The sequence below is a fragment of the Lactuca saligna genome, chromosome 2, assembly GCF_052625555.1.
Source record: "Lactuca saligna cultivar CGN05327 chromosome 2, ASM5262555v1, whole genome shotgun sequence".
Classification (NCBI taxonomy): domain Eukaryota; kingdom Viridiplantae; phylum Streptophyta; class Magnoliopsida; order Asterales; family Asteraceae; genus Lactuca; species Lactuca saligna.
This window is the reverse complement of record NC_136418.1, coordinates 11,431,147-11,453,113: the sequence shown is the minus strand read 5'-3', so window position 1 is coordinate 11,453,113 and position 21,967 is coordinate 11,431,147. Positions and strand designations below refer to the sequence as shown.

Sequence of the window (21,967 nt, the reverse complement as noted above, 5' to 3'; positions counted from 1 at the left end):
TTAAGGACTAAGGGGCTTCACCAACAACCCAAAGACTGAAACTTTATGACATTATGGACCATCACAAGCCTAGATCTGGAGTAACAACCTCATATCTAAGCCTCTAACTCGAAATATCTCTTAATCAAACCAAAAATGCCCCAAAACTTCAAATGATAATAGATCTAGATGCAAAAGAACCCAAGCAACAGGTTATTAGCTCCAATATAAGCTCCAACTGAATTAGATCTCGGATTTACACCACTCCTTTGCAGCAAGCCTTTAATTCCTCAAGCTCTTTCCCACCAATTTCCTCTTCCAAGCTCCAATGTCCTCAACAATGAAGCCTCACATGAAATTAGGGTTTTCTGGAACTCTTTGGAGGAATAAGAGGCTGGGAAAAGGACATAAAGTCCTTTAAATAGGGTGCAAAACCTAAGATTGGGGTTTTTCTCATTTCAGCACCAACTCGTCGAGTCCAGCTTCCGACTCGACGAGTTGGTCACTGAATTCGCAACCCAAACCCCCTTCGACTTGGCGAGTAAGCGTACCTACTCGTCGAGTCCCTTCCTTTATTTACACTTAGCACCCTTCACCTCCTGTTCCAAACTTGGGATGTTACAGATTGTACACATCCACCTGCAGCTTATGTAATTACGCAATTTTTTGTACTCTGATATTTTTGGGGATGGTTGTATTTTGATACTTATGTTCTTTGACTTTGTTTTTGGAAAAACAATGATTTACCCTTATTTTAAAATGAAAATTTTGTTTTGAAAATGGGATGTTACAAACCCGAACCCGCCAACCCAACCTAATAAATAGTAGGATGGGTTCAAATTTTGAACCCACTTAATTGTCAACCTGTCTAACTCGTTTAGTTAAATGGGTTGAGTTATGGTTGAAATTACTAACCCGTTTACAATCTGCCAACCCGTTTAAAATTTTAAATATTTTTAATTTATATTTATTTAGTATTATTATTTAGTTGATCATTATATTTTGATTATTTTTTATGTTTCAAAAACCATGGGGAAGTGACCATTACTCAAATTCGAGTCGGTAAAAAGTGATAGTCGAGTTGCATAGAATATAAAATTAAACATTTATAATGTTTTATGGTTGTAAACCGTTATTTGTGTTTGTGTTATTATTTGTGTTTGTGTTATGGACATATGTTATTGTTGTATAATCTTGAGCAATTATTATAGATTTTAAATTGTATGTAATTTTATTTGATAGATAATTTGATTTTTAACCCATTTACTTAAACATATTAGATTTGGTAGAACTTTTCAATCCATTTATGATCCAACCGAATCCAGTCCATTTACTTAAACATATTAGATTTGGTAGAACTTTTCAATCCATTTATGATCCAACCGAATCCAGTCCATTTATGATCCAACCCAATCCTTTACCACCCGTAGATTTTTGGGATGACTAGATTTGACATTTTTGGTTTTTCTTGACTAGGTTTATGGAAATAATGTTTTACCTAATATAAAAATGAAATTTTTTTATTGGAAAAAATAAAATGTTAACAGATTTCACATGTAAATTTGATATATTACATTTGCAATCATTCACATAGATATCAGTAATTCATATTATCGTTCAATTGTGGATATAGACTAAGAAATAGACAAATTTTAACGATTTTTGTACACAATAGTTAGCCACATAGAATATTAACCACAAACATTAGTATATGTTATCAAGCAATTAGTGAATTATCAATAAATGTTGAAAAAATGAAGTCAATAACTATTTCTATGTGAATTACATTTTATAAAATTCTGATAAAGTTCAGATTTACATATAAATTTGAACATAGCTGTTGTACAAAGTGACCAAAAAGCAAGAAAAAAAAAACGCTTTTTATACATCAATATTGATCACTTTTTAAAAAATGACAAAAAAAAAAATATGAATTTTGGTATATTCGGCTTTTTTTTACTTGCCTAACAAAATAAAGTGGGTTTTTTGGTATAATCATGTGCATCCGCATCCAACATACAAAATGATTCCTAATACAAGGATGACAACTTCCCGATTTATGGTTAGAAAGGCATGGACAACATCAAGTTACAACATCTGCTAAGGTCAACTTCAACTTCATGTTCCCAACTTGAACCACTATTTCTTCTTTACTAGAATCTACTTTCAACACAACTGCTTTCTTGTTAAATTTAGAAACATGCACCATATCACCTACCTTCACAACTTTCCTCCTCTTTTCCTCTTCTGCAAGTTCCAATATGTTTTCTTTTACAATTATCAATCAAGTAAAGTAAAATAAAAAACATCTTTTTTATGGGTAAGTACATACCCACATTGCTGTTGCTTGACTTTGCTGCAACGTTTTGTGTAACAGTAGTAGATGTGTGACTGGTAGAGGTGGTAGGTGGAGGTATGTTGGGGGGTGGGGGTGGGGATGGGGATGCACGCACCTGTCTAACTTTTTTATGAAGTATAGAACGTGACACTCCACCTGCATCCGATATTTCTTGGATTTTTCTGTATCTTTGACTGGTTGCATGTTGGTTGATCCTACGTTCGCTAACAACTAGATTTCTATGAAGCTCCCTAGCAAGCCTGAAAAGCAGTAACACATCTTTTGTTTTACTTTTATTCATAACTACACTCGTATTATTATAATAATAGATGACACAGAACAAGTCCTGACTTAAGATGATGTTGTGTGTCATGAATATGGTCATGAAGCTTCTGCTTCAACTTCTCCATATCTTCTATAACCTGATTAATCTCTGCACTTGATGTTCCATGGAGTTGACGAGCATTATCTACAATCACATCAGGAAGTCCTAGCCTTTCAGCTATGTTTATTGCATTTGAACGCCCTGCATTCACATCACATCATATCATTTCATATCATATCATATATTAACAACAAATCAAAAGCTAGCAATATATTGACACAAGAAACAGGAAGAGAGAGAAACCTGGAATTCCCCAGAGGATCCTATATGTCGGTTTCAACTTCACTTCATCAAACTCCATACATGCATTTTCGAAGGCATCGTTGCTGTCGAGGTTTTTTCATTTTTTTCAGAAAAAAATAATAATCAAAAAAAAAAAGTAGGTGTGATTATGAAGTAGCCTTACCTGTATTTGAGGGTTTTAAGCTCACCATGATGGGTGGTAGCCATTGTCAAAAAGGGTCCAGCTTCAGCAAAGCACTCAAGGAGTGACATCCCCAAAGCAGCTCCTTCTAAAGGATTCGTACCCGCACCCACCTAAAAATATACATACATAATATATATATATATATATATATATATATATATATATATATATATATATATACCTACCTCATCCAAGAGCACTAATGATTGACTTGTTGAGTGTGCCAGTATGTCCTGAGATATACAAAAACCAAGTAACTTTTTACAAATAGGGAGTTGCTAGCACTTTTCAACAAAGAATAGTATATTAATTATTAATACACCAAGAAAGAAGAGAAAATTACACGAATGGTCCCTATGGTTTGGGGTAATTTGCACGCTTGGTCCCTAACTTATTTTTTTAACTCGGAAAGTCCCTACTCTTTGTTTTTGTTACACGTTTGGTCCCTACTGTTTGTTTTTGTTACACGTTTGGTCCCTGTCTTACCTAAAAAGACGATTATTTAAATAGGGAAAACTGATGGGGTAGGTAAGGTAAGGTGAGGGGGTAGGGTTGGGGATGTGTTTATTTAAATAAATTAAAAAAATATATCAAGCGCAAAATAGTTTTTTTAGGTACGACAAGGACCAAGCACGTAACAAAAACAAACAGTAGAGACCTTCCGAGTTAAAAAAAATAAGTTAGGGACCAAACACACAAATTACTCTAAACCATAGGGACCATTCGTGTAATTTACTCAAGAAAGAATATATAGCTTGACTTAACAATGTTATCAAGTAACTACTGACGTACACTAGTTTGTTTGAGGTGACCTGAGAAGGTAGATAAAGATTGAGACAATGACTGCTCATCACCAATATCAGCAAATACAGAATCAAACCATGGCATCTTTACAGGTTCAGATGACAACACATAAAGACCTGAATAGGAAAAACAATCATTCACCAACATATACAAACAACATAACATAATTACTAGTTAAAAGGCTCTTCACTCCTTAATTTCAAACTAAAGCTACATATATGTAAAAACATATGTATATATCATACATGCCTGATCTTGCCATCATGGCAGCTAACCCTACTGTCTTCAAGAAAATGGTCTTCCCTCCAGTGTTTGGGCCAGTTATAACCAGAACTCTAGTGCTCTGTGCTATGAATATATCAACTGGAACAGGAGATGATTGTTTTACCTTTGCAACCTGAAAAAAGATTATTATAACATATAAAAAAATATCAAAAACAATGACCAATGAATTATCAACTCACTTGTGCTTCCAGAGATGAGAGAGTTGTTGATGTTTCTTCTTCTCTCTGACTAGCAATAATACCTGCCTGTTGTCTTCTCCTTCTAATTTCCTGAATAGTTTTGAAATAATCGTTACTAAAGTAAACATAAGGTGCTTTTAGCTGATAGTTGTGTGTGTGTGTGTGACTTACAGCATTAGCATCACTGAGATCTTTCATAGCCTTGTGCAGATTTTGTCGATGCTGTTGAAGTAGTAGAGGATGATTAGCTTTTGGAAGATACAATTTCCATTTGGAGTTGGAGTCCTCAGAGGAAAACAGATCTGGATAAGTCCCACCAAATGAAATACTATACGTTGCCCTAGCATTGATCTGAAAGCATTTGTTTCATGAACCAAAGTTATTGTGACAGATTATGTGAACATGAGGAATAGGGATTTAAAGTCTAAACCTGAAAGAAAGTCAATCAGAGATGGATTGGATTAGGAACTTAGGATACTCACCACATCTAATTGGATTATCGTATCCAACAAGTTCTCTATGTCATCAAGATCTGTTTGCATCTGTGTGTGAAGGAATAACAAACATTATGAGAAACACAACAAGTAAGAGAAGAGAACACAATTAAGGAGTTACCTTTTGTGTTATTCCTAAAAGAACATCAGCCTCAGCTTTGGCTACTGAAGCTCTTGCTTGTTGCAACTCATCATTTAATGGAACTGCAGTAAGTGGCTCCACAACACTTCCTGTTCCTGAACCACTACAACAACACTATTTACTTTATCTTTCAGAAAATGCTAATAATATGCACATTTTTATATCTAAATGTATAGCATTGACAACAATAGATGCACCTTGATAACAATAAACCATCAAAGCTTCTTTTTAGATCAGTTCCTGATTTTATACACCATCTCCCATCCGTTTTGCTTACTTCCTATATGAATTAGGGGAAAAGATCAGAAGTGTAAAACCATAAGAGAAAGAAAGGTAAAGATTACTTACCACAGATGATGTTTCTTTCATCTCATTACTGATTAGACTCTCCATCAACTGGGATAACTGAATGAAAAAAGAAGAATCCATGTTAGTGACATACAAATTAACAATTAGACTCAAGGAAATAGATGGAAGTATGGAACCTTTCTTTCAAGAGATCGAACTTGTTCACGAGATCGTCTCAAGGTAGGACTCTGAAAAATTGAAGTGAGGTGGGAAGAAAATGAAATTAGCACAATATGGCCATATAACAAAAGTCCTCTGTAAACGATAAAAATGTTTTCTTTTTTCCTTTTGACATGATTCTAACAAGAAACACAAGGATCTAATCTAAGCATGTTGTCATACAATGTGTTAGTGGCATACCGCTGAATCTTTCACACAGCCATCTTCATCTACAAGACCCTGTATTAACTTTATTAAAGGGCGACTGATGGACATATCCATGATCTGCAATATAAAAAGCAAAGCATGACAAAGAAATATGCAGGGGGTGTAAATAACTAAATAAAAAGTAAACACTCATTATAAATATACCATTTCAGCAATTGGCATGAAACGTTGTAGCCAATCTGAGTCTTCCTTTATTGCACCTTTAAGATTGATCTGAAGTGATTCAGCCAGCTGTAGCATGGTTACAAGGGCTATTGCTTCAATACCATCAACAGGAAAGCCCCTGTGAGCATGTTGTATAGCAGATTTTACCTACAACAAGAATGGTTGAAAAAGATTATCAACTACTTATCATTTTTAAATGATGGATGAACTGATACCAGGATAGATAATCAATGCATTTAAATCAAGGTTTATGATCAAAATGGAAACCCTAAGTTAAATTTAGAAAGCACTAACCAATGCGACATTGAGGGATGTGAAATCCATGACACAGCCACCATGATTGTGCATTTCGACAACCGCGTTTGTCTCTGCTAATAGTCTCAAACTCTCTTGGTATGACTGATCCAAACACCATAGCTCTGCCTACCAAATAACACAAAACAAACAAAAAAACAAACATTCATCAGTGTCGTGGTCTATTTATAGTAACTACTTCAGTAATCAAGATATTGAAGCACACAACGGATTGTAAAAAAGGAAATTGTAGAATACAGAGAGAGTAACCTTGGTGGCTTGTTGTCCGAATGAGGTACCCGCAAATGAAGCAACCGAATCACAGACTTTATCCCACTCGAGAACCCTAAGAGTATTTTCAACAACGGGAGATTGGGGGGATTTGGAGTTAAGGTGGGTTTGAGACGAGGATTTTTTTAGGAGGGTTGTGGCTTTGTATCGTATAGTTATGGAGCAGTTGATGGTGGTGGTTGTTGCAATACTGGTGGAAGTGAATGATGAAGAGATTGGAAGCATGGAGATTATAGAAGAAATCATTCTTCAAAAGCTTGAAATTTCTGGAGACGGTGACATTGAGGGAGAAGATGTATGTTGTGGAGGTTATTTGCTACCAAAATTATCTCCCAAAAAGTGCACCACAGTATTTTCATAGCCATTAGAAATGTAACCCGTTTGATTCACCTTTAACAGGGTCCAGTAAAAGGTAACCTCAGTTAGATATTAGCCGATTTAGCCTCTTAACAGGTCCGCACTCCTCTTACCGAGTCCACAAAAAAAAAATACGCTGGCAGAAACCGAAAAGCCTTCGTTCCCTTATTTGCCCTTGCTTTCGTCGTCCCTGTCCAACGCCGCTCCTCCTCCTTCCCCACATCCGCCGGTATGTCTCTCCCTCTCTCAATCGATCTTTAATTTTGGATTATGGCTTCGATTCACCTTCTGCCCCACAATTGATTTTTATAGTGTTGGGCTCAAGTCGATTTCAAGGCTAGCATATCTTTGAATTGAGTTCAATATTATTGTATATGAGATATATTTTGACATTGAAGGAATTACCATTTGGTGTGGATTCAATTACTCATTTTAAGTTTATGGTGTTTTTTTCCCATTTATATCATGTTCACTCCTATACTTTTGTTATTGGTGTGTTTAATCCATTCAGTTAACTAGTTATGGTTTTAGTCTTTCATTAGTTGGTATAAATCATTACAAAAATAATGATAGAAATATATAATTTTCTTTTGCATGCCACATGAAAAATGATCTCCTTTTGTATATAAATGTTAGGGAAAATGATTTAGAAAGGTAACTACCTCTTATTCATGTTCATATATTAGCAACTTCTTTTTTTTTTGTACATAATAAAACAACTAACTTGTTTTAACTGTTTAAATTACACCAATATTACTGACTAATATCTGTTTTAACCGGTAACTCAAAGGGAAAATGACTTAGGAGGGTAACTATCTTTTATCCGTGTTCACATATTGGCAATTTCTTGTTTTTTGTACATAAGAAAGCAACTAACTTGTTTTAACTGTGTAACATCTCAAAAATCATGACCAAAAATTTTCTTTTTTAATTTAATACTAAAACCATAATTGTTAAACCATTAATTTAATACTCTGACATCGGGCCCCGCCCGACATCAGACCCCGCTTGGCATCGAACCCCGCTCGGTATACAGATATATCTCTCTTAGGCCCTGCCTGTCTCCGGGTCCCGCCCGCTAAACACATGCTAACACATAAAGGAACATACTTTACTGTATCACTGTCCTAAGAAACATACTTTGGTAATAATGAGATACAGAACATCGTCCGTACTCAGCTAGTGATGAGATACGGGAGCTCGCCCACACTCACCTCTTTATCAGGCACATACAAGCAAACAATGCCTAGGGCTGGAAAACATTCCTCAGGCACCCGCCCGACATCAGACCTTGGTCTGGAATAGCATACTAGCAAACAATGCCTAGGGCTAACCCCTGAGTCTTCCTACTCATAGACTACATGGGCTGGCATTGTGGCCTTAGACCCATTCACACAGTGAGGAGACTCACCTTGTACTGCTGAAGCCCTGGCTGGAACTAGCTGAGTACGGACGAAGTTCTGTATCTCATTATTAGTAGAGTATGTTTCTTAGGACAGGGATACAGTAGAGTATGTTTCTTTATGTGTTAGCATGTTAGATGATTGTATGTGTTTAGCGGGCGGGGCCCGGAGACAAGCGGGGCCTAAGAGAGACAGATTTGTATACCGAGTGGGGCTCAATGCCAGGCGGGGCCTGATATCGGGCGAGGCCTGATATCGGGCGAGGCCCGATGCTGGAGTATTAAATTAATGGTTTGACAATTATGGTTTTAGTATTAAATTAAAAACAAAATTTTTGGTCATGATTTTTGGGATGTTACATAGTTAAAACAAGTTAGTTTCTTTCTTATGTACAAAAAATAAGAAGTTGTTAATATGTGAACACGGATAAGAGGTAGTTACCATCCGTAGTCATTTTCCCTTTGAGTTACCGGTTAAAACATGTATTAGCCGGTAATATTTGTATAATTTAAACAGTTAAAACAAGTTAGTTGCTTTATTATGTACAAAAAAGAAGAAGTTGCTAATATGTGAACACGGATAAGAGGTAATTACCCTCTTAAGTCATTATCCCTAAATGTTATATTGGAGGTATTCTGCTTTATGGTTGCATGGCGTCCTATATCATGTGTCTCATGTGTTGTCTAATTGTATTATGAGCGTAATAGAGAAATAAAGTAACCTCATAACTCGAAATTCAATGGTAAGAAAGAATTCTATTTTAAGGCAGACATTGTTACGAGTGTATTACTATTTACCAATTGCCCTAATGATTTCTTGGTTTTTTATAAACCTTATATTAAAAATCAAGACTTATATCAATCTAATATTTAATTGCTATGTCTAGATCCTATATTATTGTCAACTCATATACAACTGTAAATAATTACCTAATTTGGATATATATATATATAGCCCTTTTGTAAATCATTTTGAATGCAATTTGAATCAACAAAATTTACAGAAATCTCTGGATCCTCTTTATGGTATCAGAGCTGCAATTTGCTCAAAAGAGTTGATCCTCTTCTTATTTCTTGGTTTCCTCTCTTATTATTTCTTTTCTTTCAATCCTAATGGCACCAAAAACCATAACCCAAATTACCGTTGCAACTCATTTTCCAGGCTCAATCCCAACAATTTTCCAGTTTGGCGGCGTCAAGTTGAATCAACCTTAATAGGGGTTGAGCTCGACGCGTTCATCACTAGCAATGAAAAGCCTCCAAAACAGTTTCTGGAAGTTAAAGATGGTCCAAAAATGAACCCGGAGTATCTTCACTGGTACCGCCAAGATCAAATAATAATCAGTGCCATTCTCAATTGTTCTTCAAACTCGATTCTGTAGCACGTGGTTCTTGGTATGTATTCATTTATTAATATTTTTGCATTTTGGCCTTAGACTCGGCGAGTTGAAGGACGAACTCGCCGAGTAGAATCGGGATGAGACGCGGGGTTTATGCAGTGGACTTGACGAGTCGGGTCCCGGACTTGGCGAGTAGGCCCTGTATTGACAAAAACCCTAACCCGAGGGCTTGCACCCTATTTAAACGCCTTAACTCGGCCTCCTTCGTCTCATTTGCTCCCAGAAGACCCCCATAGCAAACCCTAGCCGTTATTGAAGCAATCTAAGACATTTTGAGTGATTTTGGTGCTTTTGTGACCCAAGGAAGGAAGGAAAAGCTTGAAGGATCAAGAGGAGGCTAAAAGGATCCGATTTTGAGCATCATTTGCAGTCTTCAGAAAGTATAAAGTCTATACCTTATTTGTTTTTTTGATAGATCCCATTTTGTGGGGTTTTAGGGCTTTTCTAAGCCATTTTGGTCACCAACCATGATTGCAAGCATGGTTAGGGGGTTGATGTTTCAGATCTAGACCCTTAGAGGGGTTACAAGGCAGAAAGGAGTGGCTCTTGCATTCAAAGAAGGCCCCATGCATTGTAAGAGATTGTTTTAGGACCTTTTGAGCTCAAAGTCCCATGCAAACACGTAAAGGTTGTAAATTTACGTGCTAGATCGATTGTAGAAGCATAGATCTATATTTTGATCAAGGGTTGTACATCAGAAATCGAAGATTTAGTGAGAAGATGTGACCAACTCGACGAGTCCATTCCTGGACTCGGCGAGTCCAAGGTTTCTGTCCCATATCAGTTGAGGGTCATAAGGACCCAGTTGAGTGTGGAAAGGTTTTTTTTTTTTTTTGGGGGGGGGGGGTCCCGGGGAGTGACCCAACGTTCTGGACTAAACCATTGTTCAAGAAGTTCATAGGACTCGGTGAGTGCATGAGCAGACTCGGCGAGTCCAAGGCAAACTTCTTAAGGATGAAGATGAACTCAACTAGTTGGTCATACAACTTGGCGAGTCAAGGACAGGACCTGTGTATCAGTTGAAGATGAACTCGACCAGTTGTTCATACAACTCGGCGAATCGGATGAGGTTTCAGTCGATGTTCATTTAGAAGGAAAACTCATCGAGTCATCGTCTAACTCAACGAGTAGAGATGGGTATAAGGACAAATGTAAGGATAGGGACTCGGCGAGTCAGTTCAACTAGAAGTTGACTTTGACTTTGAATTGGTCAGGGGTAAAATGGTCATTTTACCCTAAGAACAGTTAGTAGTGTATGACTAAGTGTTTTATGGGAATTATAGCCGGAGGATTTCCGGAGCAGCAGCAACAGTCAGAAGGTTCCCTTACAGATCAGCAGCTACTACGAGGTGAGTTACCTTCCAGTAGCGGTGGGTCTACGGCCACAATGTCGACCCACCAATAGGAGTTGTATGATTAGATGATTGTCTCTGTGATATCATCTAGGTTTGCTACTACCTGGTATGTTATATGCTGGCATGATATGTTATATGTGATAGTAGTAGAGTTCGGTTGTTAGAACCGCAGGGTAGGTCAGACACCCCAGATATGTCTGATAATATGTGCTGATATGTTTATATGCTGGCATGATATGTTATATGTGATAGCGGTAGTAGGAGGGGAATAGTCTCCAAGTTTGGTTGTTAGGATCGAAGGGTAGTTCGGACACCCTAGATATGTCTGATAGTATGTTTATGTTATGAGATATGTGATAGTACCAATAAGGGGTGGAATAGTCCCCGAGGGTCGGTTGTTAGGATTGACGAGTAGGTCAGCACCCCAGAATGGCTTGACATGGGTAGGACGGCACCCCAGAATGGCTGCATGGGTAGGACGGCACCCCAGAATGGCCGCACGGGTAGGTCGTCACCCCAAGAATGGTCATACCGGGTAGGTTGACACTCTAGAATGGATGTACCGGGTAGGTCGGGCACCCCAGAATTGTCCGGCAATCTATATGCTTTGTGATTGTATGGTATGTGGTACGATGGGGGAACTCACTAAGCTTCGTGCTTACAGTTTACAATTTTGGTTTCAGGTACCTCTTCAGCAAAGGGGAAGGAGCTAGCGTGGTAGCGGCACATCATACACACACTCTTTGTTTTCCGCATTATGAGTTATTTTGGGATTTGTACTCTGACATTATTATGTTTTTACGATTCGGTTTTCAGATACGAGACATGTTTTTATTAAATGATATGATCGGTTATTATTTTGATACAAATGTTATGCAAATCACTTAATCAAAAATGAAATTTTTGGTCGTGAAAATTGAGTCGTTACAAGTTGGTATCAGAGCCCTGATTTAAGGGATTCGGACACACCTCCGGGGGTGTCTAGACTCAAACCAAGGGATTAAAAGATTTTTACAAGGAAAATGACTTTCTAAAAGCTAAGATAAAAGAGTTTTTAGAAGGAACAAGCGTGTGATGTGCGCAACCGACCGAGCTCAAGTAAGTATTCCCTATAGTACCCATACCAATTATCTTATGCTTATCAGTTTTAGTAAAACAGCATGTTAGAATAGGACTAAGGATCTAGGAATGATGTCTTATGTGCCTGCTTTATGTGTTTCAGCTTATGAGAATTGCATGCTAGTATTGAGTAGACAGTAGTAGGATAACCTGTTTAGGTTATGCCTGGTAGTATGAGCTCAGGATTATATGCTAGTTCAGCTTCTCATTATGAGGACAGATTTGCTTGAGTAGTTTTCCTGCATCCGAATGTTGCTTTCTTTGTGTCTTGTGGGACTCTTAGTGCTGGGAGTTAGCCATTAGGTGAATACGTCACGTCACATGTGATCAAGGTTGAATAATCTCAGAGTGTTGGATTTGGCCCTATTGTGCAGCTCTCTTCTGAGTCTAACCGTTGTAGGGACGAGTCTGTTACTCGAAGGATTATATGAGCCTCATCACATGTAATGGTATTCAGGTAACGGCTAATTAGCATTACAAGGAGACCTTCAGCAGCTGAGGACCGGTTTAGGTAGAGTTAGCGATTTTCCCTAGGGTAAGCCTAGGATGGGAATAGTAGAGAATCAGCATTGGTGAAACGGACTTGGTGGAGTCAAGGCAGTCCTTGAGGAAGGTACGGATAGATGTGGAAGGTAGTATAGGCCCGTACTACTGAAAGCAGAGCATCTGTACCTAAATTGATGAAGGCTGAGACAAGACCAGGGAACTTTTAGTGGATGTGATCTCTCGAGATGTATCGGTATCACTAACGGTGGGTATTATGTTTTGCAGAATGGTGGTACTACGGCAGAGGCCAGTAGTTGGCAGTTCAGGAGAGGGATCTGGTTTGGGATCAGGTTCCGAGCCAGTAGATGAGAGGCTACGTGAGTTCATCGCGTCAGAGATCACCAGAGGCATCCTTGAGTCGACCCCCATCATCTTCGAGTCGATCAAGGAAGGGATAGTCGAGCTGATGGAGGATCGCCTAGGGCATTCATGAGTGATATGGTGTCTGGCCAGTCAGGATCCCACACACTGTCCTTTAAGGACTTCAGGAGCAGTGGTGCACCAGATTTCCACTGGGAGAAGGACCCCATTGCTGCCAGACGATGGATTACGGACATTGAGTCTACGCAGCTGACCAGCTTCTGCCCCGAGGGGTCGAAGGTACGATTTGCAGCAGGGTGTTTGAGGGACCGGGCTAGGGATTGGTGGGAGTCGGTTGGTGACTCTCTGGGAGCCTCGGCTGTTGAGGCTATGGCATGGTCAGATTTTGTGACCCGGTTCCGAGCAGAGTTTGGGCCATCTGTAAAGCTTCAGCATCTGGCCAGGGAGTTTTTGGACATGAGACAGACTACAGAGACCATGGTGGAGATCACCGCCAAGTTTCGGGAGAGGGCATTGTTGGTGCCCCAGTATGCGGGAGATGAGGATATGAGGCGGACCCGCTACCACGACATGCTACGGGCCGACATTCGGGAGCATGTTAGTTTTTCAGCGTGCCCTACCCTAGATTCCATGATTTCCAGGGCAAGGGAGGGGGAGATTGATCTAGAGCATGTCAGGAAAAGAAAGATAGAGGAGGGTTAGACGACTGGGGCTTCGGGGAAGAAGCCCAAGGGATTAGACGGTAGGCCGAAAGGCCAGTTAGGACCGGGCCACTGCAGGAAATATGGCAAGCCACATGAGGGGCGTGTAGATTAGGATCGTCGGGCTGCTACAAGTGCGGCAAGACAGGGCATTTCAGCAGGGATTGTACTACCCATGCACCGGTTATTCAGACGTCTGAGTTGCTATGTTTCCACTGCAACCAAAGGGGCCACAAAAAGGGAAACTGCCCCCAGTTGACAGCAACATCAGCGTCAGTGAAGGCGCCAGCGCCAGCAACCTTGCAGATCACTAATGGCCGACAGGTCAAGGCAGAGGCTCCAATGGTGAGGAGTAGGGCATTCCAGTTGACTACCGAGGAGGCACGCGTTGCACCCGATGTGGTGACAAGTATGATTTCTAATCATTATGCTTTATAATGCGTTGTTGTGATTTTGAGATGTTATGTATGTGCTATGTTTAGGATCATTCCATGTGAACGGTATCCTAGTTTAGGTACTATTTGATTCGGGGGCTACCCGATCATTTATCTCTCTTGCGCTTAGCAAGAAATTTCCTGAGTCTTCGGGCATGTTGGATTGCCCTTTAGTGGTAGAGATTACAGATGACCAATCGGTGCGAGCATCGATAGTATTCCGAGACTGTGTGCTGAGATTATTCGAGGAGCGTTATCTGGTGGACTTGGTTCCTATTACGTTAAGAGAGAACAAGGTGATTATAGGTATGGATTGGTTGAGCCCCAATGGGGCAGTGATAGATTGCGCGCAACAGCTGGTTCGGATCAGGATCCCAAGTGGGGGAGAGTTGGTAGTTCAGGGCGAGAGGCCACAACAAGGACCAACGGTATGTTCAGCAGCGATAGCTAGGCGTTACCTCCAGTAGAGTTGTGCAGGATATGTCACTTATGTTATGGACACCCGGGAGGCGGGTAAGGCGACAGTGGGCGATGTGCCTATAGTGCGAGAGTTTACGGACATATTCCCCGAGGAGTTGTCAGGGATACCTCCGGAGAGGCAGGTGGAATTTAGGATCGACCTAGTCCCTGGTGCGGCTCCGATAGCCAAGGCACTGTATCGGTTGGCTCCTCCTGAGATGCAGGAGTTATCTACACAGCTGCAGGAGCTGTTAGACAAGGGATTCATTAGACCGAGTAGCTCTCCTTGGGGAGCCCCGATTTTGTTCGTGAGGAAGAAGGATGGGTCACATCAGATGTGTATAGATTATCAGGAGCTGAACAAGGTAACGGTGAAGAACCGATACCCACTGTCGAGGATTGATGACCTCTTTGACCAGCTACAGGCAAGATGCAGTCGTTGGATATCCCGTTGTGGAAATGGGAGAATATTACGATGGATTTTATCACTAAGCTTCCATGAACGGTGCGAGGAGTAAAATCGATTTGGGTCATCGTGGATCGGTTGACCAAGAGCGCCCATTTTATCCCGATTCCGGAGAGTATCTCGGCCGAAAAGTTGGCCGATATATATCAGGGATATAGTGGGCCGAAAAGTTACATGTAAACGAGGCCTTAGGAACCCAGATCTATGAATGGCATGGGCTGAATTCAAGCAAAATCGCATGTATAGTTTTTGCATGAGGCAGACTCGGCGAGTCGTTCATCTGACTCGGCGAGTCGGGTCGCGAGTCCCCGGGTTTTTCCCCTTTTCGTGTTTGCGGGTTGGGGTAGTGAGTCATAGGGTGTGACTCAGTGGGTTGGAAGCCAGACTCACTCATGAAGTCACTTGGCGAGTCAATGCCATGACTCGACGGGTTCATAGCAATCTTCTTGTCTCAAGAACAACTCGCCGAGTTGTTCATACAACTCGGCGAGTAGGATGAAGGACTATTGGACTTGGGTATAGAGAAAGGGACTCGGCGAGTTGGCAAGCCAACTCCGAGTCTGGTTAACTGGCAGTTGATTGTGACTTGACTCATGATTTGTTAAGGGTAAATAGACAATTTACCCTGAGGGCGGTTAGCAGTATTTGACTAAGTGTTTGGTGGGAATTACAGTCGGAGGATTTCCGGAGCAGCAGCAGCAGACAGACCATTCCCACACAGATCAGCAGCTACTATGAGGTGAGTTACCTTCCAGTAGCGGTGGGTCTAAGGCCACAATGCCGGCCCACTAGTAGGAGATGTATGATAGATGATTGTCTTTGTGATATCATCTAGGCTTGCTACTACCTGATATGTTATATGTTAGCATGATATGTTGTATGTGATAGTTGTAGAGTTCAGTTGTTAGGACCGAAGGGTAGTCAGACACCCCAGATATGTCTAACAGTATGTGATGATATGTTTGCATGCTGGCTTGTTATGTTATATGCGATAGAGGTAGTAGGAGGGGACTAGTCCCTGAGTTCGGTTGCTAGGACCGAAGGGTAGTTCAGGCACCCCAGATATGTCTCATAATATGTTATGTTATGATATATGTGATAGTAGCAGTAGGGGGTGAAATAGTCCCCGAGGTTCTGTCGTCAGGACCGAAGGGTAGTCAGCACCCCAGAATGGCTTGACATGGGTAGTCAGCACCCCAGAATGGCTTGACACGGGTAGTTCGGCACCCCAGAATGGTCGTACCGGGTAGGTCGGGCACCCCATAAATGCTTGGCAATATGTATGACATGTGATTGTATGGTATGTGGTATAATGGGGGAACTCACTAAGCTTCGTGCTTACAGTTTTCAGTTTTGATGTCAGGTACCTCTTCTTCGAATGGGAAGGAGCTGGCGCAGTAGCGGTACATCACACACATACTTATGTTCCGCATTATGATATCACCTAGGGATTTGTACTCTGACACGTTTTATGTTTTTATAGCAATGTTTTTCCAGACATGCAATATCTTTTGTGAAATGATATGATGGATGAATGTTTTATTCCTAATGTTTGGCTAAGCACACGTTTTTAAAATGAAATTTTTGGCTCGTATTTTTGGGGTGTTACACCTTTCACCTGCAGACGGATGGTCAGAGCAAGCGGACCATCCAGACCCTGGAGGATATGATGCAAGCATGCGTATTAGACTTCGGAGGTAGTTGGGATACCTACCTTCCATTGGCAGAGTTCTCCTATAACAATAGTTATCATGCGAGCATTGATCGTCCTCCCTTCAAGATGTAGGGCCCCGATATGTTAGGGCGAGGTTGGCCAGAGGGTAATGGGGAGCACTAAGGTAGTGTTCAAGACGACAGAGAAGATTTAGCAGGTCCGGAGCAGGCTTCAGACTGCTCAGAGTCGGCATAAAAGTTATGCTGATAAGCGCCGATCAGACCTAGAGTTCCAGGTCGGGGATATGGTTCTCCTGAAGGTGTCGCCATGGGAAGGCATTATCAGATTCAGGAAGCGGGGCAAGATGGGCCCCAGGTACATTGGACCGTTCAGGGTTATAGCCCGGTGGGCAGGGTGGCGTATAGGCTGGATTTGCCAGCCGAACTCAGTCAGATACACAACACTTTCCATGTTTCTCAGCTGCGAAAGTGTCTGGTGGACGCCTCAGCAGTGGTACCTTTAGAGGACATTCATGTTGATGACAACCTTAACTACATTGAGCGACCGGTGGCAATCCTCGACCGAAAGTCGAAGGATTTGAGGAACAAAAGAGTGGAACTCGTGAAGGTGCAATGGCAGCATCGGAAGGGGTCAGAGTGGACTTGGGAGTCGGTGAACGAGATGATGGAACATTACCCCGAGCTGTTTCAGGATCGAGCAGCAGACTTCGAGGACGAAGTCTGAAATAAGTGGGGGAGATTTGTAGTACTTGGTTCTTGGTACCTATTCTTTTATTAATATTTTGCATTTTGGCCTCGGACTCGGTGAGTTGAAGGACCAACTCGCAGAGTAGAATCGAGATGAGACGCGGGGTTTAAGCAGTGGACTCGACGAGTCGGGTCCCGGACTCGGCGAGTAGGCCCTGTCTTGACAAAAACCCTAACCCGAGGGTTTGCACCATATTTAAACGCCTTAACTCGGCCTCCTTTGTCCCATTTGCTCCTAGAAGACCCCCTTAGCAAACCCTAGCCGTTATTGAAGCAATCTAAGGCATTTGGAGTGATTTTGGTGCTTTTGTGACCCAAGGAAGGAAGGAAAAGCTTGAAGGATCAAGAGGAGGCTACAAGGATCCGATTTTGAGCATCATTTGCAATCTTCAGAAGGTATAAAGTCTATACCTTGTTTGTTCTTTTGATTGATCTCATTTTGTGCGATTTTAGGGCTTTTCTAAGCCATTTTGGTCACCAACCATGATTGCAAGCATCGTTAGGGGGTTGATGTTTCAGATCTAGGCCCTTAGAGGGGTTACAAAGCAGAAAGGAGTGGCTCTTGCACTCAAAGAAAGCCCTATACATTGTAAGAGATTGTTTTGGGACCTTTTGAGCTCAAAGTCCCATGCAAGCATGTAAAGGTTGTAACTTTACGTGCTAGATCGATTGTAGAAGCATAGATCTATATTTTGATCAAGGGTTGTACATCAGAAATTGAAGATTTAGTAAGAGGATGTGACCAACTCGACAAGTCCATTCTTGGACTCGGCGAGTCCAAGGTTTTTGTCCCATATCAGTTGAGGGTCATAAGGACCCAGTTGAGTGTGGAAAGGTTTTAGGGGGGGTCCCGGGGTATGACCCAATGTTCTGGACTAAACCATTGTTTTGGAAGTTCATGGGACTCGGCGAGTGCATGTGCAGACTCAGCGAATCCAAGGCAAACTTCTTAAGGATGAAGATGAACTCGACGAGTTGTTCATACAACTCGGTGAGTCAAGGACAGGACATGTGTATCAGTTGAAGATGAACTCGACGAGTTGTTCATACAACTCGGCGAGTCGGATGAGGTTTCAGTCGATGTTCATTTAGAAGGAAAACTCATCGAGTCAATGCCTAACTTGACGAGTAGAAACGGGTATAAGGACAAATGGAAGGATAGGGACTCGGCGAGTTGGCGAGCCAACTCAGCGAGTCAGGTCAACTAGAAGTTGACTTTGACTTTGAATTGGTCAAGGGTAAAATGGTTATTTTACCCTAAGAATAGTTAGAAGTGTATGACTAAGTGTTTTGTGGGAATTATAACCAGAGGATTTCCGGAGCAGCAGCATCAGCAGTCAGAGGGTTCCCGCACATATCAACAGCTACTACGAGGTGAGTTACCTTCCAGTAGCGGTGGGTCTACGGCCTCAATGCCGGCCCACCAGTAGGAGTTGTATGATTAGATGATTGTCTCTTTGATATCATCTAGGTTTGCTACTACCTGATGTGTTATATGCTGGCATGATATGTTGTATGTGATAATAGTAGAGTTCGGTTGTTAGGACCGAAGGGTAGGTCAGACACCCCAGATATGTCTGATAATACGTGTTGATATGTTTATATGTTGGCATAATATGTTATATGTTCGGTTGTTAGGACCGAAGGGTACTTCGGACACCCCAAATATGTCTGATAGTATGTTTATGTTATGATATACGTGATAGTACCAGTAAGGGGTGGAATAGTCCCCAAGGGTTGGTTGTTAGGATCGATGGGTAGTTCAGCACCCCAGAATGGCTTGACATGGGTAGGACGACACCCCAAAATGGCTGAATGGGTTGGACGGCACCCCAGAATGGCCGCACGGGTAGGTCGGCACCCCAAGAATGGTCGTACCAGGTGGTTTGGCACCCCAGAATTGTCCGACATTATGTATGCTTTGTGATTGTATGGTATGTGGTACGATGGGGGAACTCACTAAGCTTCATGCTTACAATTTACAGTTTTGGTTTCAGGTACCTCTTCAGCAAAGGGGAAGGGGCTGGCACGGTAGCGGCACATCATACACACACTCTTTGTTTTCCGCATTATGAGTTATTATGGGATTTGTACTTTGACACTATTATGTTTTTACGATTCGGTTTTCAGATATGAGACATCCTTTTAATTAATGATATGATCGATTGATATTTTGATACAAATGTTATGCAAATCACTTAATCAAAAATGAAATTTTTGGTTTTGAAAATTGGGTCATTACATATTCAACCTCTAATCTCATCAGATGCTTCTTCACGAGAGGCCTCGGAACGACTCAATGCATGCTTCGCTAGTGCGTCGAGGTCTCGTGTCATCTCTTTCAAGTCAAAAGTTGTCAAAAATCCTCTAGGTTCTCGTTTAATAGCTGAATTCTCCAAGATATGAGAGCCATGGCTGATGATCTAACACTTGCACAAAGTCCTGTTACGGAAGAAGATCTACTGGTTCACATGTTATCACAAATTGGTGATGAATACGGTACTATTGTTGTTGCAATCAAAATACGTGAATCACCATTGTCTTATTCAGAATTATTTAACAAGTTGACTGAATTTGAGCGAGCCCTTAAGGAATAAACAGCATCTTCTGAACCTGTGCTAACCACAGCTAATTATACTGCAAGACAGTCCCATAGACAATCTGGAAGACCAGATAATTTTCAACCAGCAATGTGGTACCAACAATCGTCTCTCTAATCAGCAACGCACCTCACCCAATCGCCCTCAATGGTCGCCTTCGGCTTCAGGAGGAAATCGCCAAAACCGGTCCAATTCCTATTGTCAGTTCTGTAACATTCTGGGTCATCTAACCCATGATTGTTGCAAGTTATCTCATTTTTACGTGAAAACAATGTCACTATCAATTCTTCTCAGTCGAATACTCTAATGGCTAATATCACCACAACTGGTTCACCTTCCGTCTCACCTACATGGCTATTTGACAGCGGTGCCTCCAACCACGTTACTGGAGATCGCTCCACACTTCAGAATGTGTCAGACTATGGCGGACCGGATGAAATTATACTTGGGAATGGTAACAGTTTAAAATTTTCATATGTTGGTTCTAAACATACTAACACATCACTCAAAACTCTATACTTACCTCATGTGTTATGTGTTCCACGTTTGCAAAAGAACATTATTTATGTCGCTAAGTTATGCAAAACTAACCGGGTTTCTGTTGAATTCTTTCCATCTTATTTTCTTGTGAAGGATCTTCGCACGGGGGCGCGTCTCATGCGGGGGGAGAACCATGAAGATGTTTACTATGCCAAGCTACCCTCAAAGCTACCATCCATCCCTCAACTCAATACTACCACTAGAACTTCATCATTATAATGGCATCATACCTTGGGTCATCCGTCCACAAAAGTTTTCAAGTCTCTTCTTTCACCTTTAAGGCTTAGTTCCAAACTTTCTGATTTGCATTGTCCATCTTGTTTAATAAATAAGAGTCATAAATTACCTTTTGTCTCTAACTCATTTGTTGCTACTAAACCATTACAATTGATATATTCTAATGTGTGGGGTCCCGTTCAAAGTTCTGTTGATCATTTCACGTATTATATAATATTTGTGGACTGTTTCTCAAAATATGGGTGGCTCTATCCAATGAAAAAGAAATCTGATGTTTCCATTATGTTTCCTCAGTTCAAACTTCTGGTCAAAAAGTTTTTCCAAACACCTATTGTATCTATCTTCACCGATAATGGTGGAGAATACATGGGTCTTCTTCCTTTCTTCAAACAACATGGTATTTCCTATTACACCACTCCACCTCACACACCCGAGCAAAATGGTATTGCTGAAAGGCGTCGTAGACACATAGTTGAAGCTGGTCTCACTCTTCTCTACCATGCCAAACTTCCATTAACTTTTTGGTCTCATTCTTTTCAAACAGCAACTTATTTAATCAACAAGCTTCCTACACCAACTCTCAATAATCAAACACCTTATCGACATCTCTTCAATCAACCACCTAACTACACCAAACTTAAACCTTTTGGTTTCTTATGCTATCCATGGTTGCGACCCTACACCACCTCCAAACTTCAGCTACGATCTAATCCATGTATTTTCCTTAGATATTCTACCTCTAAATCAGCCTACAAGTGTTATGACACCATCAACCATCACCTATACCACTCTCGCAATGTTCAGTTTATTGAAAATGAGTTCCCTTCCCAAATTGAACTCACCAAGCCCTTACCCAAACCGGATGAATTCCTTACGGCATGTACCTCATCTCCTCACCCACATCCCATTCGTTTCCCAACTTCAACTTCACCAGAAAGCACAACCATTGATATTACTACTATCATTCCTCCCAGACCTATATCACCTTCACCACAACCTACCTCTCCCATTCCTTCGAATTCACCTGAAACCTCTCCACCTACTACCTCACCCTCTTAACACTCGACCCAAACACCACCCTCCCCCTCAAC

At 41.1% G+C, this 21,967-nt stretch overlaps 1 protein-coding gene and 1 long non-coding RNA gene across 4 annotated transcripts; one reads left to right on the top strand and one right to left on the bottom strand.

Moving 5' to 3' along the window:
* Window positions 1–1,845: 1,845 nt before the first annotated feature.
* Window positions 1,846–6,884, bottom strand: LOC145030696 (DNA mismatch repair protein MutS, type 2). Of its 2 annotated transcripts, none has more exons than XM_078979095.1 (19): window positions 6,498–6,884; window positions 6,228–6,356; window positions 5,913–6,080; window positions 5,742–5,825; window positions 5,519–5,569; window positions 5,382–5,438; window positions 5,231–5,313; window positions 5,013–5,136; window positions 4,880–4,939; window positions 4,569–4,748; window positions 4,398–4,487; window positions 4,183–4,330; window positions 3,922–4,049; window positions 3,315–3,362; window positions 3,109–3,239; window positions 2,946–3,028; window positions 2,669–2,843; window positions 2,312–2,577; window positions 1,846–2,226 (listed from the first exon to the last, which is right to left on the bottom strand). In XM_078979095.1, exons 1-19 carry the CDS (start codon window positions 6,762–6,764, stop codon window positions 2,063–2,065), a joined length of 2,436 nt encoding a protein of 811 aa, XP_078835221.1. In that variant the 5' UTR covers window positions 6,765–6,884; the 3' UTR covers window positions 1,846–2,062. The 2 variants fall into 2 exon arrangements, with proteins under 2 accessions (XP_078835221.1, XP_078835222.1); XM_078979096.1 differs by having other exon boundaries at window positions 6,228–6,352; window positions 6,498–6,638.
* A 27-nt stretch (window positions 6,885–6,911) lies between these two features.
* On the top strand, window positions 6,912–19,613 carry LOC145030697 (uncharacterized). 2 transcript variants are annotated; one of them, XR_013676680.1, is made up of 4 exons: window positions 6,912–7,104; window positions 9,440–9,672; window positions 9,981–10,057; window positions 19,497–19,613. It is a non-coding gene; the product is annotated as an uncharacterized LOC145030697 (long non-coding RNA). The 2 variants fall into 2 exon arrangements; XR_013676679.1 differs by lacking the exon at window positions 19,497–19,613 and adding an exon at window positions 11,716–12,114.
* The last annotated feature ends 2,354 nt before the right edge of the window (window positions 19,614–21,967 follow it).